Here is a 27,412-nt window from a genome sequence, read left to right on the forward strand (position 1 = left end):
GGGGGCTTTCCAGGGCCCCGGCGGCACCTCGACCTGGAGAGGACGCGGGAGCCACTTCCCAACCATATCAGCACGAGGACTCACACGTTCTCTCCCCAAACAGCAGACGGACATGCCTGCCATTTGGACAGTCCCTCCGCTGAGGAGACGCTCTGCGTGGGGTGGGCGACCGCTCACCCAGCAGCCAGTGAAGCAACTCAGTCACTTTGTAAAGTTACTGGGGGTAGGGGGGTGCTGGCTGCTTCTCTGGGTCAAGTAGAAAATGCAGCCAAGTCCGGTCATGTGTCAGGGCAGGACGCCACCTCCACATTCTCAATAACAAACACCAGAAACACAGAAGGTCTCCTCTGTGGCCCCACAGTTCACTCACTAATAAGGAGAAACACGGGCCACAATTCCTGGGTATGATCACCCTGCTTCTCAGAGCCCTCAGCAAGGGCCCCACCACACCCGACTCCTTGGCAACATGTGGATTCATGAACTGGCAAATGAAGCAACCCCACCTGTGTTTTAAAAAAGGCAGACAAGCATCATATAATATCACTTATATGCCGAATCTAAAAAAAAAAAGGATACTAATGAACTTATATACAAAACAGAAATGGGCTCATAGACATGGAGTAATTACGGTAGCGTTTGGTTACTTATGGTTGGTTACTGTATCACACCAGGAACGCCACTCAATACTCAGTAACAAGCTAAATGGGAGAAGAGTCTGCAAAAGAATGTTTGTATAACGGGTTCATTTTGTTTTTCACCTGAAACTAACAACACTGTAAATCAACTGTACTTGAGTTTTTTAAAGTATTTATTTAAAAAGGCAGACAAGAGAAGAGCCTGTGAGACGTGTCCCCTGACCTTGCCTCTAAACAGTGGGGGCCAGGAGGTTGGGGGCAGGGGCTCTTTAAAACCAGAGATCCGCACCCTGGTTCTAATCCTTCTGCGGGCTGACCACATAACACAGGCTGTACCCTGAGGAAGCCTGGAGCCTACATTTCCTAATGACCTAAGGTTTGGGGTTGAATTAAATATTGAAGCAAACTCCAAAAATACCTACAAGGAAACACAGCGACAATATTGTATCGATTGTGCCAAGCTGCTTAATAATTAATTCACTCACCTCAGGGTTTGAATGTCTTTCTGTTTGTCCGTCAGCATCACAGACAGAATACCTGGCGAGGGGCTGCAGCTCAGAGGCCAGCCCCCACCCCCACCCCCACGTCTCCAGGCCTGAGCGGAGTGTGGGAGGCAGAGGGCTGCGTCCCATCGGTCTGGCCGAGGGCTCTGCGGCTAGATCCTCTAAACTCAAGCCTTGGAGGGGCCTGGGAGGAACTCCAGATGAGCCCTGAGGAGCCCCCCGTGGCATTCTGGTGATGTGGACTCTGACCTTGCTTCAACCTGATGAGTGTTTTGAATCTCGTTAGAAGTAAGTGAGCTCAGCTCTGAGGCCATTTCTGTCTCAAAGCTGGGTCCCCAAGGCTTGTTTACATGGCCCCAGGTGAGCTAAGAACCAGAAATACCGGTCGCATCCCAGCCTCTGCAGGAGAGACAGTATCTCGCACCCACATGGAGCATCAAGCTTCTCATCATGTGCTCTGAGTTTAGGATCAAACGCAGCACGCAGACCCCTGCCTGCTGGGCCTCAGCCCTGAGCCGCTGAGCGGGGCTCTGGGAGGCTCTGGTTCCAGGGGTCTTACCTAACTCAAAGGCATGATCGCCTTATGAATTTAACAGCTAAATGGGTGAAAATAATCTTGCTCCAAGGATTTGCCAACAGGAAGCATCTGGGATTACATGTTTTGCTTTTCTCAATAAGCACGTGAGATGGTGGACTTCCTCATTCCAGAAGGATGAGCATCAGCTCTCAGGGTGGACACCCCCTCCCTCCCCAGGGCCAGCGTCCCCTGGAGGGGAGAGGGGCCAGCACCCAGCCCAGATCCCACGGGGATTCAGGGCTTCCAACAATGGTTCTGGACCCAGGGGAGCAGACAGCTGGCCTCCAAGCTTACCCCAGACGATTCAGTCCTGTGTGTGGGAAAGGGTAACACATCGGACTCACGGGGTGAGGGGTGATGGTGAATCAGGGCCTCAAAGGAGCAGAGGCCAGGTGTGTGGGCGCTGACCAGGGCCTGGTCAGGCCAGGAGAAGAACGCCAGGCTGTCTGCCCTGGGTCTCGATCTGATTCTCTAAACGTGCAGGTTTCAGGACCTGAGAAGCGTGACTATTTCAGTTCTGCCTTCACTGTGTTGCCCGGGACTTCGGGGTTCAAGCAAGTAGAACCCACAAGAGAGTAAACTCAGGGCCCGGAGGCCCAGGAAAGCACTTTTCACACCTTCATTCATTCATTCACACTGTTGTAGCCATCCGTTCCGGGAAACACACTCACTCAGAGGACAATGAGGATAGGGGAGTGCAGTTTATTACACCGGCGGGCCCAAGGCAGAGTCTCCTCTTAGCCAAGGACCCCGACCAGTTTTTGTGAAAACCTTCTATACCCTAAGTGTACGTGCCCAAACCCACCTCCCCAAATTCTCTGAAACTAGTCTGAACAAAGGAAAAAGAAAGTTACAATCAAAGTTCACCTGTGATTCGTATCACTTAAACCCGTGATTCCTATGCCTTACGCCTAGGTAGTTAACAGTGGACAATTATCAATAGGCCTGTGGTCATACCCCAGTAAGCATAATAGAATGTATGATTCTATTTGGTTACACAGATAATTAGGGAATTCTTTTGGGCGACAGAGAGTCTAGGTACGAGCCCTGGGGCTCTTCCACCCGGGGGCCCGGTTTTCCAGTTGGTGTGTCGTTTCCATAGACACTGGGCACAGAGCTCAGAGTCCACAGTCTGGCCCGAGATGCAGTCCTGCTTTCAAAACCAAGCCTGTTCTATTTCCTCCTTCATTCCTCCAATCGTTGATTCATTCATCACACCCTCACTCGTTCATGCTTCTGTCCACAGACACTTCTCACTGAGGCAGGAGCTGCCTTGTCGTCTGCACCCAGCCAGTCGCGCTCCTTGCAGACAGGCTGGACCCCAGTTTTGGGGCGCGGGCGGGGGTGTCCACTGTTTGTCAGTGGAGAACGGCAGGGCGCTCGCTGTCAGCCTTGCCTGCTCTAAAGTTAGAGGAACGACAGGAAGCCTCGGGAGGCCCACAGTTTACTGCCAGCTGGAGGGGTCCCTGAGGACGCGGGCGCAGCTGGCTCTCTGGCAGGTGCTTCTCTCGGGTCCATCGGGGTCCAGAAGCCCTCGCTCCACCTGGATGGGGCGTCCTGGCCACTGCGGACCCCCCCCCCCGCTCCTGCCGGCCCTCCCGAGCCCCTCAAGTGCGGTCAGGTAGCCCCCTTCCTGAAGAGGGGACAGAGCTCCCAGCTCTCATCCTGCGCTCATCCTGGGGCCACTCCCCCCCTGCACACCCCTCCCCCATGAACAGGCTCAGTATGGGCCTGATTAAGGAGAAACATTGTTAGAGAAGAGTTGAGGGCCCAGTGGAGCAGACCTCACACAGCATCTCGTGCAGGGTCGGGGGGGCCTCCAGCCCAGGCTCCTCTCTCCCTGCGCTCAGCCCACCCCCACCCCGAAAAGCCTTGTCTGAAGTCCCCACCACCCTGCTCAGCCTTGAACCAGCCACCCAGGACCTTCTCTGGGCCATGCAGAGACTCAAGCCGCCAAGTCGACCAGAAGGTGTTGATTCAAAAGCTCTGAAATTCAAAGAACAGTTGGAGGAAGGACTCTGAGATAATGACAGTAACGATGATCCCTAAAGGCACCTCGGCCGAGAGCGTGGAGCAGATCGGAGCGACCGCTCAGGTGGCCGCGCGGACCCCAAAAGCACGGGAAGAGACGCTTCTCCCCTGAAGGAGAGCTGGTGGGTCCACTTCCCATTTCACAGCAGGAAAGTGGGACCCAGGGGGTGGAGCGCTGAGCGCAGGGCACCTGCCTCCGAGATCTGGTGGGGGGAGGGTGGGACCGCCTCCAGCCCTGTTAGAAACACGTGCTCCATCCATTGTGAGGCTCTGAGACTCCTGGGTCCCGAAGTGTTCTTGAACTTTCCACAGAGATTTGGCCAACCCTGCCAATGTTTAACTCTCAACATGCAGATGATGCCTGGAGCGTTCAGAACAGATGGGTGTTTTGCCGTTTAAAACCTCAAATGACCTCTGATTTTCAGACACCAGCCTTTGAAGTTTGTTATCACGCAGCCTCTTTGATCAAAGCTTCCCACCCTCCTGAGATCTTGGGCCCTGCATGAAGCTCAGGAAAAGCACACCTACTGTGAAGGGAGAGTCAGAAAAGCAACCTTGAGTACAAAGGAGCTGCAAAGCGCCCTGCTGACCTGCTTGTTTTATTCACGAATGGACCTCGTCAACACTTAGACCACAAACTTTGGACCATAAGTAGAATTTCTCAGGAAAGGGCTAACTTCAATTTCCTTTCTTCAACCAGCTCTTTGTGAGTAAAGTATCATGCATTATCCAAGATGCTTGTCAAGTTTGACTTAGAAAATGAGAAAGTAAATGTAGTGACGTAAAAAGCAAAAGAAAAACTCCAAATCATTCAGGTAACAACAAAATATGACAAGCACTTAAAACAAAAAAAAACTGACCAGGAGAATTCTTGAATTCTTGTCAGCTACCAGGTAGAGACAGAAAAATGCCTCGTCACGTAGGTAGAACGTCATTTAATGACACTGGTTTGCTGCATTCAGAAAGCCCCTGTCCTTGGCCCTGCCTGGCACCTGCTCTCTGTAGGTTTCCTGTAAGAAATATTTGGGGGCCTCCAAGTCTGCAGCGGAAGAAGTCCTCTGCAGATGGGCACGCCGTGCAGGGCAGCGGCCTCCCCGCGTCATCAGGGGAGTGGGCAGGTCCGTCCCAGACCCTCCCCATGGGCAGGGAGCTGGGCCTTGTCCCCCCAACCCGCTCCCCACCTGGAGGGGGAGAGAGAGGAAACCCGGACATGGGGTGGGGTTCTGTAAAGGCTTCTGTAGGTGTCAAACAAAGACTTTTAACTAAATTCCTTTTCATTGTCTTCAGTTGATCTTAATTCAGTCTTTTTATATTGAGACAAATGCAGCTGCAGTTTTTCTAAATAAAGAGGGTCAAACAGAGGTGATATCACATAGTTCAGCCTAACCTGTTGTTTGTGGGGGTCACCTGCATCCAGAACAGCCCGGCCGTCAGTGAGGCTGGTCGGGCAGCACACCTGGACAGGTGTCCCCCAAGGTCTTTATCGCCAAGCAATTGGAGAAATAAATGTGATCCAGCCAATGAATAAAACTGAATTCAGAGATTTAGGACAAAATGGGGAATAGCTGCACATGCTGGCAGAAAGCTGTCTTTTTCCTTAAGTGAGAAAACAAGTCACAGATACTATGGAGACAACAGGGTGCATGCGTGCACATACACACGTGTGTGCACGCGTGTACACACACATATACATGCGGGCATATGCACACACACCTGGGGGTGGGATCCAGGGCTTTGGGAAATGAGTTTTCTACTTTCACCTAATGCCTGTCCATATTATGTTCATTTTTATTTTGCTTTTATTTTATTTTATTTTTTTATAGTTCATTTTTAAAAACACAAACGTAGAACAAAAAAGTGGTCAATAGGTATTTCTCAGCCTCTCCCACAAGGCCAACCCCACCTCCCCCAGCCCTATTTGCCCAGATGGGGACTTGGTGGGGGGGTCCTCAGGGGGAGGAGGGAGCTGTTTGCAGGCAGAATCTGAGGCTGACCCTGTCCCCATAGAGGCTCTCAGGACAGAGGAGGGCTGGACGGCAGTCCTGGGGGCCTGACCCGCCCGCTGGGGGGCACCTGAAGCCAAGGAGGGACCCAGGCCGCCCTGAGGCGTGTGGAGGGAGGAGGCAGGGGCCGCAGACCCCCGGGAAGGGGAGTCCTGATGGAGGCCTCACAGCAGAGATCAGCAGGCCTGGCTGAGGGTCTCTGCTTAGGGAAAGAGAACTGCCCGCCTTCTCCACCCTTGCAATCAGTCCTATAAGTCCCGTTCTCTGGGCCCGTCAGAAGGGAAGAGGCGCAGCCCGCCTGGGCTCTGGCAGAAAGGGCCGGCCCTGCTGTCTCCACCATCAGCAGCCCCGGGGCAGGGCTGGGAGCCTTTGCAAAAGTGAGGCCGGAGGCCCAGCCCCCAGGGCAAAGCACTTGCAGGTTCATTTTCCTGGTGACCAAACTCCAAGACAGGAACAGCAGGACAATTAAGGGAGGAGGCTGGGCCCTGCCAGACCACTCATCTCTGATTCCTGAAGTCAGGAGACCTCCTGGACCACACGTGCCCAGAAAGGCTTCCTGGAGACCAAAGGAGGCTCATGTCAAGGGATGTTCTACCCAGATGCCTTTGCGGTAAAACCATCCTGTCTAAGAACTGTGTGTGCACGTGGGAGGAGCCTGAGATAGACCAAGTATGGACTGAGAACCAGGCAAATCGAAATGACTGGCCAAAGGAAACCCGGAAGAAATGTCCCATAAAACGAATTCAAGTCACGACGAGGGCCTGACTCAGTGCCTCTCTCTCCCTGAGTCCGCCCACGTGTCTGTCCACGCATGCTGGACTCTTTTTCCTCTTAACAAACATTTTACTTACTTACCTACTTTCCATCTTTGTGGGATTTCTTTCTGCAAAGCTGAAGGTAGGGCCCTTGTCACTGACCCCAGGTCTGGTGGCTAGGATCTGGTGCTTCCACTGCCGGGACCCGGCCTCAGTCTCTGCCTGGGAACCCAAGCCCCGCTTGAAGCCGCTGCAGGCCGAGGCCTCCGGAGATCAAAATGAGGAGGCTGTCCTGTCTCTTTATGGCTCCACAGTCTCGGGCAGGAGAGCAGCCAGGAGCCGGTCTGTGTTGGCCGGCTTTCTGGAAGATTCCCACCTGGTTTATTCCCAAGGCCTCCCCCTGTCTTGGCCTCAACCCACACCTCGAGATGCTGAGTGTGAGTCCACGGGGGTCGTCTCAGGGGGACCCGGGATCGGTACCCGGCACCTGGCGGATGCACAGAAACGCAGGTGGAGTGGAAGGGGAGCCTCCATCCTGCAGCTCCCAGGGGCAGCTCTCGAAGCGGGGAGGACCTGAAGATCGCCCTGCAGTGAGTCTCCCCGAGGACCCAGCGCCTCTGGGAACTGTCGGGGCCCTCGTGCACCTCAGGCCGCCCCCACCCCCGGACCAGCGAGAGGACAGTGCTGATCCAGATGCAGAGGAGGGCAGCAGCTGGTGTCCCTTCCCAGCCTGGGCCGGCGGGGCCTCTCTCTGGGCCCGCGTCTCCACCAGGCCCGGGGACGGAAGGCGCCGCTCGGCCTCCGCCAGCCCTGCGTCTCAGATGCCAACGAAGGCCCCTTGGCGGCACCTCTCCTTTTACCTGACAGGATAAGCTGTTTTATTGTTTCCTACCTTCCTGCCCTTTAATGATTTTTGCAATCCCGGGGGAAAGTACGCAATTTCCATAAGAGGAAGGGGAGAAAAGAGCTCTAAAGGCCTGAAAATAAACCTCCCTCTGCTAAAGCAGAAGGACAGATCTGAGTCCCCTCCAGGGACTTGCCAGGTCGGTCTGTCTGCCACGGCAAGGGCCCAGGGTTGTGCACTGCACAAGTCAGCTCAAGCCTGAGCTTGAAGGGTTTTAAGCGTGAGCATGAGCCATGGAAGAGTTTTGCTTCCAAGCTTACCAGGATAAAAAGGGTTTTTTCATTAATGTAAAGAAGAATGGAGCCAAAGTGAGTCAAGTGCTTCATAAGTGTGACCGCATGCAACTCAATAGCTTTCCAGCTTGAATTGTTGTGAGAAAAAAATGCTAAACTTGGGCAGCCAGTTAGTGAAAACAGGATGGACCTGTCTGCTGCATGTTTATCCCCTTTTCGTTTTCGAAGGGCTAGGTGTGGATCGCTACGACTTAGACCTGGAGCGGCCCCCGGACGCAGGTGGCGAGAGCAGCTGGCAGAGACGCATCAGCCTCCTCTGAGCATGAGACAGAATTCCGTCCTCAGGCCCCAGGTTTAAGCCTATCGCGCGTGTCAGGTGTCAGGCGCCGTTTTCTAGTCTCTCTCCTTAGACATCTCTCACAAAAGTCAGCACCCTTACATGGATGTGGAAAAACTCGAGCGTGTAAGTAGTTTTGCCAAAGTCAGTTTAGCCACCCAATGCTCAGTCGCTCGATGCCAAGCTTTCAGAGCTCCAATCCCCTGGCAGCCGCCGTCTGCCCCCAAGCAGAGAAGACCCCTCCAGGCCCCTTCTCCGGTGCCTGCCCGGGACTGCCCTCAGGCCCACGTGGTGGGCACGGAGGGGACCCAGCGAGACTCGACCAGGCTCCCACCTAGCTGGGTGGGGCCTCGATTCTCCCAGCACCGAGAGAGGCTCTCAGTCTGCCCCGCGGGGTGTCAGATCATTCAGATGAGGAACTGGACCACCAGAGCTCAGTGCAAACGCAAGGCCGGCCTCGCTGCTCTCAAGGTGTGTGACCTTGGAGATACGGGGTAGTATCCCACACTGTTTCGACTCTTGGAAACAAAGTCACAGATTTATTTCATGCCTTTCCCGAAAGCAGGTTTTTCTACACTAGCAGTAGCATGCAGCAGTAAATTACCCCTCTGAAGGACCCAGGAGTCAGTGTCTGGCTGGCATGGGGCTGGCGGGGAGTGGGAATGACATCTTTGTTTCCCTACAAAGCGCGGCCTCGGTGAATCCTGTGTTTGTTGATTCATTAGAGAACAGTGGTCCGCTTTTATTTGTTGGAGCTGAAATGATGCAGAGACTCAGACTTCCCGCTCCTTCAGCTCAGCCCGAGGAGGGACCACAGCTGGGGGCTGGGGGTGGGCTGCTGTTCGGTCGTGACCGGGGGCACGCGATGAGCCGGGACCCTCTGCAGGCTCTGGACAGGCAGAGGGGGCCGCTCCCTGGAGCCGTGGACTCCCCGCCCCCACCAGAGGACACGCTCTTCCCTCTGCCGGCTTAGGTCAAGGTCAGCAAATGCGTCTGCAAGCCTCCTGGCTCAGCTGTGAGGTTGGGGATGGTATCTGTGGAGGACCTACTGTGCGCCAAGCATCCTGCATCTCCTGTCCTGGACTATTTCCTGTAACCGCCGCAGAGCCGCTGGGCGCTGGGGTACCACAGCCTCTGCCTCACAGAGGAGGGGGCCTGGGGACGCGGCCTGGGCACGTTCTCCACCAAAGTCCTGTCTGAGACTGAGACCCCAGGCCCTCATCCTGGGGGAGGGGGAGACTGAGACCCCAGGCCCTCATCCTGGGGGAGGGGGGAGACTGAGACCCCAGGCCCTCATTCTGGGAGGGGGGCACAGGGAGGGAGGCTCCGTGTTGCTGCTCACGGCAGATGGAGGGGGGTGGGCCTCGAGTTTGTGGGGGCTGCTGCTGACATGGAGCCCCGGGGGCACCATCTCCACGGGCCTTGCACCAAGGGGCTCCCTGAGATGGACCTCCTTCCAGCCCAGGGACTCCAGGGTTCCCACTCTGTGACCCTCAAGCCCCCCCGGGCCTGGACTGACTCCTGCATTTCCTCCAGGCGGTCCTGCCGGCCGGCCCTGGGGGACTGTGTCAGGGGCAGGCAGCACGTGTCCCCAGGCGTCCCACCAGGAGCCTGCGAGGATGGCTCTCACCTGCCCAGGGCTGTCTCAGGGCTCTTTGAGCTCAAGTGCTCCTTGGAGTATGCATTAGTGGGGCTCAAGCCCTGGCGAAGCCCCCTGTTGAGGGATCAGGACTCCGGGCTCCTGGGTGAAGCTTTAATTTCATGTCTTAAATAATTTAGGGCCCTGATGAGCAACTTCAGAGTCACACCTGCAAACGCCAGTGTGTTGAGGTTTGTGTTTTTTAACGTTGGCTTTTGAGAGAATAGCGTTAAAAGGGATCAGCTTTCAGGTTTTCTTTCCCCCTCAATTAGTGGTTTTTCTTCAGGTGGCTTGGCGGAAGGTGCTTAGAGTCAGTTACAGGAAATAAAGTGGAAATTTGATTCCTACAGCCAGGAAAGGTGGGGGTGCCTAGTGCAGCCCTCATAACATAACACACATTCTGTGTGTGTGTAGATCCCCCTAGGACAGGGCAGAAACACGGAGACCCCACGTGGGACAAGACTCCCTAGTGGGAGATGTCGGACTTTATGCTGGGACCTAAGAGAGAACGCAATATTCTATTCACCTGATATTTTGTCTAAAAGTGACTGCGCGCACGTGAGAGGGATGGAAGAACATGGTGGAGAGTCGTGCTGAAATCTGTCTCTCTGCTTTTGCCCCCCGCCCCAGCCTGTGCGCCCTGCCCCAGAGACCGCCTCCCAGGCAGGACACGGAGCTGACAATGGACCCGCAGACTTCAGACCCTCAGACCAACACCTGCGTCATCCTGAGACGCAGCGAATTCACACACAGCACAAATACCTCACACAGTCCAGAAAAGGCTCTGTGCCCCCAAATTCCCACTCAAGGAGATATACAGGAGAAACCAAGAGGTTTTTGATAAAAGAATGCAGATCTGAGAACGTGAATTCTCAGGGGTGATCACAGGATGAAACATAAAGCGCTCAAATAAAGTAACCAGAGCCTCATTCACTTTAATGTATTAGTCTTGAGGTTTGGAAAGTGAAAAATGACACTCTTCAGAGAGCAGAGAACAAGGCAAAGCGGTGGGCCAGGTGGCCTTGAGCGTTTAGACAGCGAGCGTGGAGTCCGCTTGTCAAAGCCGCACCTGGACAATTTGGGTTCCTGTGTAGTGGGGGTGTCCACAGGGACACTGAAGGTGCCTCCAGGACATCCGTGAGGAGGCCCCCCAAGACTGCCCCACAGAGTCCGGGACTCACCCGGGAGGGACCACAGGGGGAACAGTCAGATGAACTGATGTGAGCCATCTCTTTTTAGAAGATTAAATCCTGTTGGTTTTCTTACAACTGGTTCCAGGTAATTCAAGAGGCAAGGCCTAAGAGGAGAAGGGGGCGACAGAGGGCACGGTGGTTGGATGGCATCACCAACTCATGGACATGAGTGTGAGCAAGCTCCGGGAGACAGTGAAGGACAGGGAGGCCTGGCGCGCTGCAGTCCACGGGGTCACAGAGTTGGACATGACTGAGCGACCGAACGACCACGATAATTCCAGACTTAAACCTGACAAGACCCCGAGTGATAAGGGCTATTAGGGTCCATAACACAGCCCTGACCTTTGAGGCTGCCATTTGGCCTTGAAACGGGCAGAGGAGGGGAAATCTTCAGGGCGCTGAGCTGACACCCACCCAGGCCCGTGTGAGCCAAGGGTGGGACGGCAGCGCTGTTGCTCCAGACCCAGCAGCCGCTTGCTGTGGGCTGCCCGCGGGCTGGGGTGTGCTCACTAGCTCCCCGTGCCCACGCCGTGACCGGCAGGGAAGCATGCGCCCCACCAGCCGCGAGGGGTCAGCCTGCCTGCAGGTCTCATCCGGAGCCCCGGGGGACGGAGTGGACCGAGCTCCTGCAAAGGGCGGGCGCTGCATAACCGCCCCTGTTGTCTCTGCTCCGAGCATTTACTGGGTTTCTTTGTGAAAGAGTGTGACTCCACAGAACTTAGCTCACCTGCTCAGAGCAGCGTCCAACATTATCACATCACACCATGAGAATGTTCTCATTACTTCAAGAACATGGACCTAGGAAGATTGCTTACTTTTCTTCCATTATTCCACTTAAGAGGGAGGGATAGTGAGGGACTGTGGGAAGGTCACGGACACCCTGATGTATTTAAAATGGATAACCAGCTCACAGCACCGCACAGCGGACTCTGCCCAGTGCCGTGTGCCGGCCCGGATGGCCGGCCCGGATGGCGGGGCTTGTGCGCATGGGAGAACGGGTGCGTGTCTGCGTGTGACGGAGGCTCCTCTTGTTCACCTGGAACTCTGACAACACTGTTAATCGGCTATACTCCAGTAGAAAGTGTTTTTGGTGTTAAAAAATAAATAAAATAAAATAAAAGCCGTTTCAAAAACAAACAGGAAAAGATTGCCGGTCGTTTTGCGTATGAGTTTAGCTAATATTCTTTGGCCTATGGGGTGTGGGTGTGGCTACTTTTCAGGATTTTCTCAACCCATGGGAACACCTTCTCAACAGCACCAAAGTGTACATGCGCCCTTTTGAATTTGATGCTCAATTTCAGGCTTGATCAATACCATCATAATGAAGATTAAAATGTGATTTCAGTTCCTTAGGAAACTAGGGGAACAATTTATCATAACCAGTCAGGTAGTCAATACAAACAAAACTTACTGGAGAAAGGTCATCACTAGCTCATGTAATACACATTTAATTGATTTACTTTTATGATTCAAAAAATGAGTGGACAGTTTGTCAGAGTTAAATATTTATGGTTCCAGTTTTAAAATTCAAGCTCTCCTTTACGGATTCTGAACCTAAGCCGAAACACACTTACTGTTCTCTCAGATGACGTAGAAACGGCCCGTGAGCCGGTAAAATACATGCTGCTTACTGTTTTGCATTTCATGATTTTATCACTCTTTTTAAATTTTAAACTTCATTTGTACCTATACAGGTTTTTGGGGTACTCAAAGATACCTTCCGACTAATTTTACTCACAAGTGAAGCAGGCACTTGACAAAATATTCTCAGAGAAATGCTAATGTGTGTCATTACGATTTTATATTCTTTTCTTTTCCCCATGTTTCCTCTGATTTTTGTTTTACGTATCTTTGTTTCTTTGTTGCTGGGTGTTGACTGGTTTATGATGTATATCTTCTTTGTGAATTGCACCTTTCATCATTAAAAATATTCATCTTTGTTTCATTTTAAAAAATAAATGAAACAGGCAACATAATTACGCCACAGTTCAGCTCTAGGATTTCCACATTAAGGGAGGAGCTTGTGAAATGTCACTGCTGGGGCGCATTGCACAGCCTTTCTGGGTGTGTTCACGCCATTTTACAGGAAGGAAGCTGAGGGCCTCCCAAACCCACAAGGGCATTCACAACAAAACCAAGTGACAAGGGCGTTCCGCAGCCCTGAGCGTGAGCAGGTGAGGATGATCCACCACGAGCGAGGAAGCCGGAGGGTGTCCCTGTCTGAGGTTAAGACCCAGGGGAGGGCAGGGGGCCTTGACAACAGGCCAGGGTGGCCGTGAGCCCCACCGAGAGGCACAGCCCAGCTCGGGGCGTCTGCAGCTCCCAGAATCCAGGCGGTGCCCATGACACAGCCCCGTCTGAAGGAGCGTGGACCCGCCCAGAGCAGAGCTGGAGGGCCCCGGGGTGGCAGCAGGGGACACCGAGGCAGAGCCGGGGAGGGGGGTCCTGGGAGAGGAGAGCCGGCAGGGGCCTCAGGAAGCAGGAAGCAGCTTCCCACTGCTTGCACTTTTGTGGAAAGAACAAAAGTAGAAGTGAATAAAAAATGCACTTTTCTGACAAAAAATTGGATAACTTAGCCGAAATGGACAAATTCCTAGAAAAACAGAAACTGCTGGAAATAATTCATGAAGTTATAGAAAGTCTGAATAGACTTTAACCAAAGAGATTTAATTAGTAATTAAACCTTTTCCACAAAAAAAATTCCCAACTCAGATAGCTTCACTGTGAATTCTACCAAACTTGAAGGAAGGATCATGGAGAAGGAAATGGCAACCCACTCCAGTATTCTTGCCTGGAAAATCCCATGGACAAAGGAGTCTGGTGGGCTACAGTCCATGGGGGTCACAAAAAGTCAGACAGGACTGACTGCTTGCATGCATGCGTGCACACACACACACACACACACACACACACACACACAACTTCTGGGCATTAGCCAATCTGACCTCCAGGAGACTAAGAGGCTGAGGTTGAAACTTGCAAGGCAACCCCCCAAGTGAACTCTGAACTTCACTAGCTAGCTCCTCTGTGGAGGCAGAGTGCCGTGAAATAGACATTGTAAGAGAGAACTGTGCTGTTTTTCTTGTCTGAGGTCCTGCTCCAAATCCTCTTTCATGAGAAAGACCCGATTTTGATGAACTTTGTAAACGTGATCGTGTTGAGTTCATTGATGTTAGCGTCCTCTGTTGTGATCAGTAGACTGATTTGAGAATTGTATCATCACTGTGTAATAAGACCACTGTAAACAGACACCACTGTTTGCCATCTTTTCCTCTTGTCATCGTGTGTGTGGGGGTTGGGAGAGAGGGAATCCATTCCAGATTCATGAATAAATGATTTTTAAAATTCTGCCCTGAAAAAAAAAAAAAGAAGGAAGGATCAATACCAGTCCTTCACAGATTCTTCCTAAGGAAGAGAAGAGAGACTCTTCCTAACTCACTCCACGAGGCCAGTGCTAACCTGACACCAAAACCAGTAAGACTGATCACAGAGCAAAAAGAAATGACGGACCAACATCCTCCGTGAATATAAACACAAAAATCCTCAACAAAATGCCCGCAAAGCAAACCTAGCAACGTATAAAAAGACTGTACACCGTGACCCAGTGGTGTTCCCCTCAAGAACACGGAGGTTGTTCCTCATGCAAGAGCCAGTCACGTCACAGGTCGCTTTGGGAGAATAAAAGAAACACCAAACGGTCATCTCAGCTGGGGCTTCCCTCATGGCTCAGCTGGTAAAGAATCCGCCTGCCATGCGGGAGACCTGGTTTCTATCCCTGGGCTGGGAAGATCCCCTGGAGAAGGGAAAGGCCACCCACTGCAGGATTCCGGCCTGGAGAATTGCGTGGACTATATAGTCCACGGGATCGCAAAGAGTCGGACACGACTGAGCGACTTTCACTTCACTTCATTTCGTCTCAGCTGACACAGAAAAAGCAACACTCTTTCACAATTTAAAAAAAAAAAAGAAAAAAACTCACCAAATTCAGAATGTAAGGGAACTTCTTCAATCTGATAAAGGCCACCAACGAAAACCTCAGAGTTAACGTCACCCTCAGTTGTAAGAGTTTGAGAACTTCCCTTCTGAGGCCAAGAACAAGACAAGGGTGTCCAATTTCACCAGGTGTATTCAACAGCGTTGTGGAGGTTCTCATAAGGCAATTGGGGCTGGGGTGGGGGTGGAGGGAGAAAAAAGAAATTAAAAGATAAACGTTACCCTTATTGGAGGAAGAAGCAAAATTATCTGTGTTTGAATCTGTGTGGGGATGGGCTGAGTGCAGGTACAAAAGGAAAAAGATTGACTGTGAGTCGATAGTTATTGAAATTGACTGATGGATACATTTTCCTCTAATTTTATGTATATTATAAAATTTTGCATAATAAGGATTTTAAAAAATATTAATTGTTGTAATATTGGAGGAGTTTTTTTTTTAAGCAGTGATAAATATTCCCAGAAATTTCAGATACCTAGATATCTAAAGGGGAAAGAGGACATTTGGAAGGAACAACATTCCCTCATTCTTTCTGAGCTGCCCGAAGTGAGAGTCTAATCATTAGGGTCTAAGGCTAGTGGGTGACATTACACCAGTCAAAATCCACTGCTTTTTATCTGCCCCACGTCTATTTGAGGATGTCTTGTGGACCTGTTTACTGATCTTGTTAAGAGAAAACTCGTTATTAACTACTGACAGCAAACCCCTTTGCAAATATCCTTATTTCTGGGCTTCCCCGGTGGCTCGTTGGTAAAGAATTCACCTGTAATTCAGGAGCTGCAAGTTTGATCCCTGGGTCAGGAAAATCCCTTGGAAGAGGGCATGGCAACCCAGTTCAGTATGGTTGCCTGGAGAACCCCACGGACAGAGGAGCCTGGTGGGCTAGGGTCCATGAGGTCACGAAGCGTCGGACTTGACTGAAGTGACTTAGCACTTAGGTTATTTCTGCTTTTCCCCAAGTCATTCTACCTCATGAGTGATTGCCAAACTCCTGCCCTCTCCTTTCCCCTAATTAGCTTGTAATTAGCAGAATTAACCCTTCAGGACCTCAGCTCTCACGGCGCTGTCCTCAGGGGCCCTCTAAGGCTGGACTGACAACAGACAGTAACCCTCACCCTAGCCCCTTCCCCCAGAGCCTTTAACCCAGGGTCTCCCCGTGCATTTGTCTTGGAGATCAGGTGTGTTGGCTAGAGTTCAGTGAATGACCGGTTAAGAAGGACAAAGGAAATTGTATCCGTACAAACCCGGAGGCAGAAGCTCCACGGACTGCTTCCCCTCTGAGCCCACAGATGAGCCGTGAAGTCGCTCAGTCGTGTCTGACCCTCTGTGACCCCACAGGCTGTAGCCCGCCAGGTCCTCTGTCCCCGGGATTCTCCAGGCCAGAACACTGGAGTGGGTAGCCATGCGCTTCTCCAGGGGAACTTCCTGACCCAGGGATCGAACCCAGGTCTCCTGCAGGGCAGGCAGACACCTTACCCACTGAGCCACCAGGGAAGCCCCAAGACGGGAACGGTGCCCATTTCTATCACGAGTATTCAACATCGTAGTAGAGGTTAGAAGTCAAAGGCGCCGTCATACACACTACAGAGACAACGGACCATACATCAAAATGACGTTGATATTTTACACGCAGTTCACTACGGGCACACAGCCCAGGTAAACACGCACAAAGGAGCGGAGGCACCGTGTCCCCCTACAAAGCTGGGGAAGAACGCTGTCCTTTTATGAGTCTGCACCGGGGGTGTCAGGAGAAAGACAAAAGCTGGTCCAGCGGACAGGCGCGCGTGCCGCCGAGGAGCCCTGGCTAACGCCCGAGGCTGGTGCACACCCCACAGCTGGGAGCAGGGAGGCGGCCTGCACGCGCACAGAGGCAATCTCAGGCTCCACTTTTCTTCTCCTGCCTTAAAATATGAATTCCAGCTCACCAGGGGATTGCTGACTTGACCACAGGCTCGCTGAGCACAGGTCTGTATCTGCCTCCACCTGAAGCCGCCGCAGGCCCAGGACATCCAGGTACACGTGGGTGCCTATTCTTGCCTGGAAAATCCCATGGACAGAGGAGCTTGGTGGGCTACAGGCCACAGGCTTGCAAAGAGTCGGAAACGACGGAGTGACTGAGCAGGCATGCATGGTCAATCACTTCCTCATGTCATTATAGAAAAATGGAAACTTCACACTTTTCAATAGCTTCTTGGTGTCCTTACAAAGTACATCAGATTTAGACATTTAAATTTATTTCTTTGTTTATGATCCACCTGCTTTTCACCTTTATTCAGTATACTCCTCAGGCCTCTTTTGATTATGCCAGTAAAGTAGAATTCTGTTCAGCCGGAATCATCATCATTCTTTTCTCTCATCACTGTTTGAGTTTTGTGTTTATTTATGCCTCTAACTGGTCTCTGACAAAAAGGAGTTAAGTGAAAGTTGCTCAGTCGTGTCGGACTCTTTGCAACCCCATGGACTACACAGTCCATGGAACTCTCCAGGCCAGAATACTGGAGTGGGGAGCCGTTCCCTTCTCCAGGGGATCTTCCCGACCCAGGGATGGAACCCAGGCCTCCTGCATTGCAGGTGGATTCTTTACCAGCTGAGCCAGCAGGGAAGCCCCAAAAGAAGTTTATTGGGACATTTAACAGATCCTTAAAATAAAAACATCCTCGTTTGTTGTATTTATTTTGTCAGATTGGTCTGAATTTAAGAGTTCTGTTTCTAGTCCTCACTGAAGTTATCACTTTGCTTACACCAGTAAGTTTACCAGAAAAAACAAAAACCTGTACTGTCATCATGTGAGTGAGCACCAGGAGATTAAAAACCTTCATGATTAATGCATGTAGTTCTTAACATACCCAGCCATCTGCGCTTTCTGGGGTCTGACAGTCTGTTAATAATGCATTAGTGTTTGTATTCCCAGTAAGTTGTACGACAGGAAAAGACAACAGAATTGCAACCCACTCGTGTCGTCTAAGCTGCACATCGGACGTGGCTGACCCCCCGCCCTTTTCTCCCCCACTCCAGCCCATCCCATTCTTTGGCCACGTTAGCCAATCTTCTCTCTTTCAAAGCACCTGTTTCACCATCTCATCCGTTTATTTTCTAAGATCACGTTCAATCATTTACAGTTCTCTGGTTTTCTTGCTCTGTTCGGCTGCAAGCTCCGTATTTGGGGCCTGTAGTCAGCACACCCTGGTCCACTCCATCCAGGCTTTATGGCTGGTGCCCCTACTGACCCCATTCTGCTTGTCAGATATTTTGAATCTCTCTCCAACTCTTGTTGTTGTTCAGTAACTCAGTGGTGTCTGACTCTTTGTGACCCCATGGACTGCAGCACGCCAGGCCTGCCTATCCTTCACCATCTCCCGGAACTTGCTCAAACTCATGTCTATCATTCCGTGATACCATCCAACATTCGCATCCTCTGTTGTCCCCTTCTCCTCCCGCCTTCAATCTTTCCCAGCATCAGGGTCTTTTCCAATGAGTCAGATCTTCACATCAGGTGGCCAAAGTACTGGAGTTTCAGCTTCAGCATCAGTCCTTCCAATGAACACCCAGGAGTGATCTCTTTTGGGATGGACTGGTTGGATCTCCTTGCAGTCCAAGGGACTCTCAAGAGTCTTCTCCAACACCACAGTTCAAAAGCATCAGTTCTTCGGTGCTCAGCTTTCTTTATGGTCCAACTCTCACATCCATACATGACCACTGGAGAAACCATAGCTTTGACTATATGGCAAATGCTGCCCCTAAATGTAGTCGTGATGGATTAACAGTCCTACAATTCTTTCTTGGAGGAAGGAGCCAGTGCCTAGTGGAGGGGGCTCCCCAGCCCTGGTCTCAGAAGTCACTGAGGTTTGCCCAGCACGGGAGGAAGATGAGTGGTCCAGGGTGAACAGCCACATGGGCGAAAGGAAGAAATCCTGCTGGACATGTGCAGATGGACCAGACTGAGAGGCCGTGAAAACTACAAGGAGGTGTTGACGCTTCAGCAATAAAATGCAATCAGATCTAATCACTATTAAATTGGTTTCTTTAAATTAAAAATAATTTATTGAAGCAAAGTTTATTTTCAATCCTGTGTTAGTTTCAGTGTATAGCAAAGTGATTCAGATATATATATTATATATACACATATCCATGAGTATGTTTTGTAGCAGGTCCTTGTTGTTTATCTATTTTATACATGGTAGTGTGTATCTGTTTATCCCAAACCCCTAATTTATTGCTCCCTTGCTAATATTTAATTGTTAATATAATGATTGGGTAACAGGATCAAATTCCTTATAGTAAAATTCACAAAATACAATTATTCCATAATTCTATTGCCACAAATAATAGGGCTTAACATAAGCCCTAAGCAGCCACTGAGTGCTCCATCGGACCCGAAAGCCAGGTGCTCTGAGCATCCGTCTTCCGAACTGGTGACTGATGCTCACACAGCGGATTTCAGGGAGAGCGCCAGCCCCAAACACCCACCTGATGACACCGGAGGAGGTCCATCCCCCCCACCCAGCCTGCTGGGGGCCCAGGGACGGGCGTGCATGTTGGGGGGCAGTAGAGAGAGAAAGCAGGAGCAGGAAGGCGGCGCATCCGAGGGTCCCGAGCGTCTTCTCTGCGGGTCCAGTTCGAGACCTCCATCTGGCTCTTGTCTGCCCTCGCAGTTTCCAAATCCTCTAGGATGTGAACAACAAGGAGTTAAATTTTTCTTTTTCTGTTCTTCTTTTGTGTGGAATTTCCAACAATGGAAAATCAGAGCCCAAACAGGTGACCAGGAAGCGCGCTCAGCACCCCCACAGGCTGCAGAGCAGACCCGAAGCCTCTTGTCCAGCACTCTCAGGGAAAGTCAAGACTCACGTGCCAGCCGCCAGATAGATAATGTAACATTCTTGCCAGAACCAGCGCCCCTGCAGGCTCATTTGCTCCCAGGTTACCTCTCCTGCTCAGCAAATGTTCTCCCAAGAGCTGGAAAAGACTGGTGTTTACGAAAGGCTTTGAAGATGGAAATTAATGCCAGTGCTAACATTATTATTAATAACATTTCAAACTGGGTACATGGAATTTGTGGCTGCACTTGATGACATTTTAATTAAGTTTCTAATTTTACCAGCTGGGGGGCAAAGAGAATTTATTTTTATCTCTGAAGCCTGAAGTCACGTCTGGTTCCCAGACTGCAGCAGAGTGTGCTCAAGGCACTTGAGTTCTGGCTGAAGAGCTCTGCACACGGGCTCACTTTCTTAATCTTCCACAAGTAGGCAGAAAAAACACCACTGCCCCAGCGTCTCTCAGAGCCCAGGACCCTCGCCTTTCCGTGAGCTGTCATCCAGCAGAAGCTCAGCCATCTCTCCACCTCCTGCTCTGTTGGCCCAGAAATGGGTCATTTCTGGGATCTAAAAAATACAACAAAATAATGACTATAACAACAACAACAACCGGCTCAGATACAAAGAACTAGTGGTCACCAGTGGGGAGAAGGAAGGCGGCGGGTTAAGAGGTGCAAACTTTAAGGTATAAAAAAAGCTGCAAGGAAATGTTGTACAACATGGGGAAGATAGCCAGTATTTTATGGTACCTATAAATGGAGTAAAACCGTTAAGAATTGTGAATCACTATAGCCTGTATAGCATTGTGCCTGTAGCTTGTATTATATTGTACAAGGGTTAGATTGCAATTAAAAAATAGCCTCCATAGTAAAAGTCTGATTTAAAAAAATGATTGTTTTTATCCAAAATTGGTAAGCCTCCTTCCATATACAGCTTAGATTTAAAAATAAGAAACAATTTTTAGAAAACTTACTGGTTTAAACTAAACATACTTGCTATCTCTAGTGAGTTTTTCAAATTAGAATTTAAAAAGGGGAAGAAAAGAGGAAAAGAAACAGGAATTCCCTGGTGGTCCAGTGGTGAGGACTCTGCCTTCACTGCCAAGAGCCAGGAGCCAGTCCCTGGTCAGGGAACTAAGATCCTGTCAGCTGCACAGTGAGGCCAAAAAACAAAAATAAACAAAAAGTTAGAAGGAGCTTCCCTGAGTAAGAATTCAAGAAATTTTCACATGCTGTTTGCTCGATTTTTTTAGTTGTTTATTTAGCAATGAATTTGCAACACTCCAACACCTATGAGGGACCGTGAGGACTTCTCTAAGCAACATCTCTGCATACACCCTCCTGTATTTGGGGGTTCTGAAAATGCCACGTCACCTATTTTGTTGTGAATGTGGTTCATGGGTCTCAGTTTGACTATGGAGTTGTTTGGATATAATGTTGCCATTCTAAAGATTCAAGATCATGTCACTCCCCTCCTTTCCCTATAACACCTTTAAGACTAATTCCTACCTATAACAATATATCAAATTATCTATAATGTCAGAGAAAACATTTGTAACATTTACTTTCCATGCACCCTTCCTCAGGAAGCTACTGGAGAATATATACCAACCAAATAAAAGAAATAAATCAGGAAATGGGATCCAGAAAACAGAGGATGGTGAGGGAGGAGGGAACCCCCCAGACACTGGAGTGAAGCCTGGGGACAATCCACCGAAGACTGTTCACAAAAGCAGACGGACAAGAGAAGCAGCTTCCTCGTCTTCCACAACGTGTCCCTAAAGAGAAAATGCTGTGAAGCGATGTCGTGTGACGTCCACGGGACGTACTGTGGTGAAGACGCAGTGGTCCATGTTAATGCTAACTATTGTCCAGCTCCTACTTCAGATACCTCGTGATTCTGTTCACCTTGTTGGAGAGAGGCAAAAAATTTAGTTTCTGCTGAAATAAATGAGAACAAGAAATTGCTTTCATGACTTTATTGGTCATTTTCAGCATCACAGAACTTAGCTTTTTTTCCCTGAAAGGAAACTGGATTAACATAATCAATCTCTTTAGAGAGGGAAGGGCAGAGAGAATAAATAAGGAGAGAAAAGGATTCTTAGCCATTTATCATGTATTCTTGCTGAAAACTAACTAAGGGAAAATGAGTAGCTGAGAAGCAAAATTAATCCTGACCAGGCTCATTCTGGGACAAGTACCCCTTTGCCTGAGAACCCACCGTGAGGCATGAGATGGGGCCCCTCTGGGTTTGGGCAACGAACACTTTACTACAAGACGGGAAGGGGCTGGAGACCGTGGTCAGTCTGGGACTCAGTCCTGACCTGCGTGTGACAACCCAACGGAGGAAAGGGCTCAGAGCGGCAGAAGGGACAAAAGCCTCAAGGACGCAGAACGGCGCAGTCTCCCGGGATGGGCCATCAGACCAGCGTGGGACTCGGAATCCGGGGAGCTGGTGGGGTTTTTGCTGAGCGCTCCCGCCAGGGCTGTATGCACAGTTCTGTCCTGCTCTTTGAGGCTGGTTCTCACACCAGTCACATATTTTGGATTAAGAATGATAATGAAATTTAACTTTCCACTTCTGGATACCTGTGTAATGAATCACAAAACCAGACTTTTGAAAGTGACTGGGTGGCGCTGCCCCACGGGTGCGCCCGAGTGGGGGGACCTCCCCTGAGAAACGGTCCAGCGGAGCCTCATGCATGGGGTGACCTCCAGCTCACCTCTCAGGGGCCGAGCGTCCGTCCGGAGTGACTGGCCTGCTACTTTCCCTCCACATGTGCTCAGACAGACTGGAAAGCCCGCCCTTTATTGTGCAGTATGAATGCCCAGAGGCTGAATCTGCAGCGTGGCTGAATCTGCAGCGTGGCTGTGTCTGGCTCTCTCGCCATTCATTGAGCTTATTTTACAGGGGACTGTGCTGTGCGGGGCGGAGTCCCATGCACCTTCCCGCTCCGGCAGGCACAGACGTCTAGACCAGCAGGCCTCACACTTGCTGCATCCTTTTGAGAAACACCTGCCTGGATCCTGTGCTCCATGGTTTGATCCCACGCTACCTGGGCCGGAGGATGGGTCCTGAGGGGCAGATATGTTTAAAAACTTCCTGGACAGGAATTCCCTGGCAGTCCAGGTGTCCAGCTGGGCTCAGCTCGGGGTCAGCAGGGCCTTGCCCTGACCCACGCGCGGTGGTGGGTGGTGTGATGACCAAGGAGGCCGTGGGAAGGCGGGGAAGGTGGATCCGCAGTGACCGCACCCCTGCCCTCCGAGTTAGGACTCGGAGCTCTCACTGCCATGGGCCCGGGGCAATCCCCCGTTAGGGAACTAAGATCTTACAAGCCATGTGGCACGGCCATAAACAAATGCGTAAAAACTGGGTTAGACCCTGGGGTAGGCCCTGGCTAGGGCTTAGAAATGCCCTTTTGAACAAGTGAGTAAGTTAAGTAAGCGGTGCCTTAGGAAGTCAAGGGAGGGACTCACAGTCGCTGCGTAGGCAGGTGTAGGGAGGAGACAGTCCAGCCGGGCTGCAAGAGTGAGTAGGACCTGGTGGAACAGTTAGGGGTGAGGCAGAAGATTCCAGACGAAAGGACGGGGAGGTGGGGATGCGTGGGAGCCTGTGGGAGGTATAAGAAAGGGTTTCTCCACCAATGAATTCTAGGCCCGATGGGCGGGAGGAGGACCCCGAAATAATCCGGGCGGAGGGGACAGCGACCCAGCCGCTGGTGGAGCAGGCTGCTCACCGCGCGCACGACGGCCCCTCCCCACCCGGGAACACAACGTGGAGCGCTCCCTCCTCTCTGCCCTGTGTTTCCACCGATCGGTGCTGGCGTCAGGGCTGTCGCCCGAGGCCCCGGTACCACCTACGGGGAGGCCGCTTTCTTGCCCCTCCCTCCTGTCTCCCACCACTTCTTCACGTGGGAGTCCGAGATCCGAGCCCCGGCTTCCGCCAGCGCCGGGCAGGCTGGAGGGAGGCGTGGGGGACGGGTGGGCAGGGGTGCGGCCGCCTCCTCGGTCATCACACCACCCGCCACCGCAAGGAAGCCACGCCGCGCGTGGGTCAGGGCAAGGCCCCGCTGACCCCGAGCCGAGCCCGCTGGACACCGGTTAGCCCAGGCCCAGACCAATCATCGGAGGGTACGTCGGCACCCTAGCGCCTGATTGGTCAGGACTGGGCAGAGCCGGTCCAATCAGAGTGGGTCGCGAAGGGAGAGCTGCGCAGGTCCTTGAGTTTCCAGCAGCGTTTTCACTGCGACCTCCCACGTGGTACTGGCAACATACTCGGTCATCGTTTGACGTCTAAGGTAGGCTGTTTCCAAAGATGACCCTCACAAGTTCTCATTCTTTATGTACAAGGCTCTGCCCACTCCCCTTGAATCCAGGCTGGCCTTGGACTTACTTCTCCCGATAGAACAAGGCAGGGGCGATGGTCCAGGATTTCCAAGCCCAGACTTTCAGGGGCCAGGCAGTGTCCATTCTGACCGTCTTGGGATCCAGCTGCACGCAAGCTCAGGCTGACCACCAGTACAGAGAGAGAGGCCTACTTGCTCTCAGCTCTCCACTCACCCTGCTAAGACAATAGACATGTGACTAGAGCCATCCGAACCTCCTTCCCTCCAGGTGAGCTAAGCCCATAAAGGAATGAACAATCCCAACCAAGAACAGATGAAAGAGAGAAATCTTCCACCAAGCCACAGACCTGAGGAATAACAGCTCCCTGTTGTGTAAGCTCCCACGTTTGTGTGGCTTGTTGTGAGTTAGTCACTCAGTCGTGTCCGACTCTTTTTGACCCTATGGAGTTTGGTACACTAGGCCCCTCTGTCCATGGAATTCTCCAGGCAAGAATACTGGAGTGGGTTGCCATTAAATAACCAATTCACAGCATGAATTGGACTTACTGTTACTTTAGTATAGTCTTAACTGGTCTGTTTCATAGGTTTAGACTTAGCATTCTATCAGCCGCCTGCAACAGAAAATCCAGTTCAATAAGGATATTGATTATCTATCTCTCAGAACATTAAATCCAAGTTAGCGCAGTGGCCTCGTGGTGTCACCAAGGACCCACGCTCCTCCCGTCTGTCCATGACGCAATCCCCACTGTGACGATGTTCCTGTCACATCATGGATGCGGGAAGGCTGCAAGGCGCCGGACATCACATCCAGACCCACCACTTCAGCAAGAAACAGGAGCGTGTCCTCTTTATGAGCCTCCTTTATGTGAGGAGACTTCCCAACAGCAGGATGCATTGGCTTAAACTTGTTTTAAACCAATTGCAGGGAGAGACATGGAGTTACTGAGATTGGCTTACACAGAGCAGCTTACCCCAGCCATACAGAGTGTGGTGGCTACCTGGGCCATGGTGGGTTTCTGCCAGCAAAGGCAAAGAAGGCAAGCTTGCAGCTACCACAGTATCTACTCCCATGCGAAATTAACATTGACCACTGAATAGAACAGGCATTCCTGAGAGACACCCAGCCTTCATCCAGTGCCTTGTATGATCTCTACCTGTGTCTTTCCACTCCCCCCGCCCCCACAAACGTCACTGTTTGCAAGGTGGTAGGCCAATCAAAATCTGTCTCCAGCAGCCAGGGTCCTGGCAGGAGGCAGAAGGCAGGAGGAGATCTGGAAGAGCATGGTGACAGGACCATCTGCTGCAGTGTAGTCACAGTTCCATGCCCCGCCAGAGGTGCTGTTCCCCAGGGCCTAGCTGACACCACTGCCTGGCTGTAGGAGGCAAGGTCCCTGGAGCCCGACATGAGTTGATCCAACAGAAAAGGAAGCTGGACAAGCACTGTGGTCACCAAGGGACACGGACATCGCCAAGCCAGGGTGGGTCCCGTGGGCAGAGGAGGGGAAAAAGGCCCAGCCTCTGCTTGGTCTCAGCCTGCAGCTCGCACCCGGCTGGTGAAGATCCGCTTATAATGGTGGCCATGGGCCTCCTGGACACAGAGCAGGAGAGAGTGGATTTGGTTGGAAAGTGGAGAATCAATGAGTTAGTTGACCAGAAACTTGGAGAATTTTACTGAAGAAAAGCAGTTCAGAATCCAAGTTGTTTAGCTATGACCACTAGTCTCTCTTGCCCTTTTAGGCTTCTCTGTCTAATCCCATCTGTCCAGCAGCTTCTCTTCCACACCAGCCAGGGGGACACTCAGTTGCCTTCCCCCAGAGGTGGGAGCCCCACTCCTGACCGGCCACCAAAGGCGTAGTCAGGCCACTCAGGTTTCACAAGTGGTGGCCCATGGCAGCAAGAACAGAAGTACATTCACTAATCCAAGGCTAGCTGACTGTGGCTGAGAAGGGAAAACGTTGGGAAAACAGAAACATTCCCTGGAATTGAAATTGAGGTGTCTGAGCCACAGAAAGTTTCTCCTCTGCTACAGGGACAGCCCGAGAGCGCATGCCTGCGGCGCCTGGACGCCCCAAGGTCTGGGCTAGGCTTCCTGGTGACCACCTGGCGAAGTCAGGAGGTGGACCAGATGGACTGGAGGCAAGACAGGCCAGGCTGGTGAGACAGGTTCAAGGCAGATCCTAACCCCTCACCCCCGCCGGATTGCAAGAGCTCGTGACTATCTCAACGCTGAAATCCTGGGGTCAGGGAGCCTGTGGGGTTTCAGAAAGAATCCAGGTGGGAGAACCTGCGCTCCCCTTCGCTCCAACGCTGAGGAGCTGCGACATCCTGGGGAGCCCCATGGGCCCAGCCCCGCCTCACCTGCCAGGCAGGAGGGGCCACGCGGGGGAACAGTGAGCACCCCAGAGACGAAGGCCCGGTTTAGCTAGTCTTCTGCCCGACCCGACCCCTCATTCCCGCCCCAAGACCCCTCCTCGACTCCCCGATCTCACACCCGCCCTCGGGCCTTTGGGGGAGATTGACTCTTCCGGCCAGACCCAGCTCCGGGAGCACTGTCCCCACCACCCAGGTCCCCGCTGCGGGGAGCGCACCGCCGCCCGGGAGGCGGAAGCAACAGGAGCCGGCCCCCGCCCGCCGGTCCCCGCCCTCCGCCCCGGGGTCCTCTCGGCGGACCGGCTCCGGGGGGCGGGTCGGGAGGGGGCAGGGCGGGGTGAGTGCGCGGGAGCGGGGCGGGGGCGCGGGCCGCGGGGCGCATGCTCACACGCGCCCGTGACGTGCGCGCCGGGACCGGGCCGCCGGAGGCCGGGCTGAGAGGGGCGGCGGGCCGAGGCCGGGAGCAGAGCAGAGCGGAGCGAGCGCGGCGGCGGAGAGGAGGCGCGCCGAGCAGCAGAGCAGCGGCGCGATCGGCGCTCCCAGCCGGCCTCCCCACCGCCCCAGCCCCGGCGCGCGGGCTCCGGCCGCCAAGCGGCCACCTTGCTGAGCGGCCACCCCCGCGCCGGTCGCCGCGGGCCGGGCCGGGCATGAGCGCGGAGGGGCTGCGGCCGCCCCCCGCACCGCCCGGCGCTCCCAGGCCGTGACCCGGGCGGGGCGCGCGGCCGCACTCGGGCCCGGGCCCATGGGCGCGCGTGGCCGGACTTGGGGGCGCTGATCGGGCGGGCGCGGCCGGAGGAGCCATGGACTGCAGCCTGGTGCGGACTCTCGTGCACAGATACGTGAGTGCGACCGGCGCGGGGCCGGGGCCGGGGCCGGGGCCGGGCTGGGCAGGACGGGGCCGCGGCCGCTGGCCGGGGGGCGCCGAAGGGCTTGGCGGCCGACCGCGCCCCGGGGGACTGCAGGATGCGGGGGAGGGGGCCCTGCGGGGCTGGCCCCTCGGGCCCCGACGGCGCGGGCGCCCACCCGCCAGCGCGCCTCCCGGGAGCCCGGCGGCCGCTGGGGCCGCGGCAGCTTAGATGGGCGCC

At 52.8% G+C, this 27,412-nt stretch overlaps 1 protein-coding gene and 1 long non-coding RNA gene across 2 annotated transcripts in view; one reads left to right on the forward strand and one right to left on the reverse strand.

Annotated features, from left to right (window-relative positions):
* Nucleotides 1-13,456: 13,456 nt before the first annotated feature.
* LOC122686517 lies at nucleotides 13,457-14,947 on the reverse strand. The gene is made up of 2 exons (XR_006338802.1): nucleotides 14,790-14,947; nucleotides 13,457-14,162 (listed from the first exon to the last, which is right to left on the reverse strand). It is a non-coding gene; the product is annotated as an uncharacterized LOC122686517 (long non-coding RNA).
* Nucleotides 14,948-26,786: 11,839 nt separating this feature from the next.
* The window catches only part of ATP11A (ATPase phospholipid transporting 11A), a 104,045-nt gene continuing 103,419 nt past the window's right edge, over nucleotides 26,787-27,412 (forward strand). The window contains exon 1 of the mRNA XM_043891617.1: nucleotides 26,787-27,166. Coding sequence (XP_043747552.1) covers nucleotides 27,128-27,166 — 39 coding nt within the window. The 5' untranslated portion in view covers nucleotides 26,787-27,127. The remainder of the gene's footprint in view (nucleotides 27,167-27,412) is intronic.

Source organism: Cervus elaphus, chromosome 30 (genome assembly GCF_910594005.1).
Source record: "Cervus elaphus chromosome 30, mCerEla1.1, whole genome shotgun sequence".
Classification (NCBI taxonomy): domain Eukaryota; kingdom Metazoa; phylum Chordata; class Mammalia; order Artiodactyla; family Cervidae; genus Cervus; species Cervus elaphus.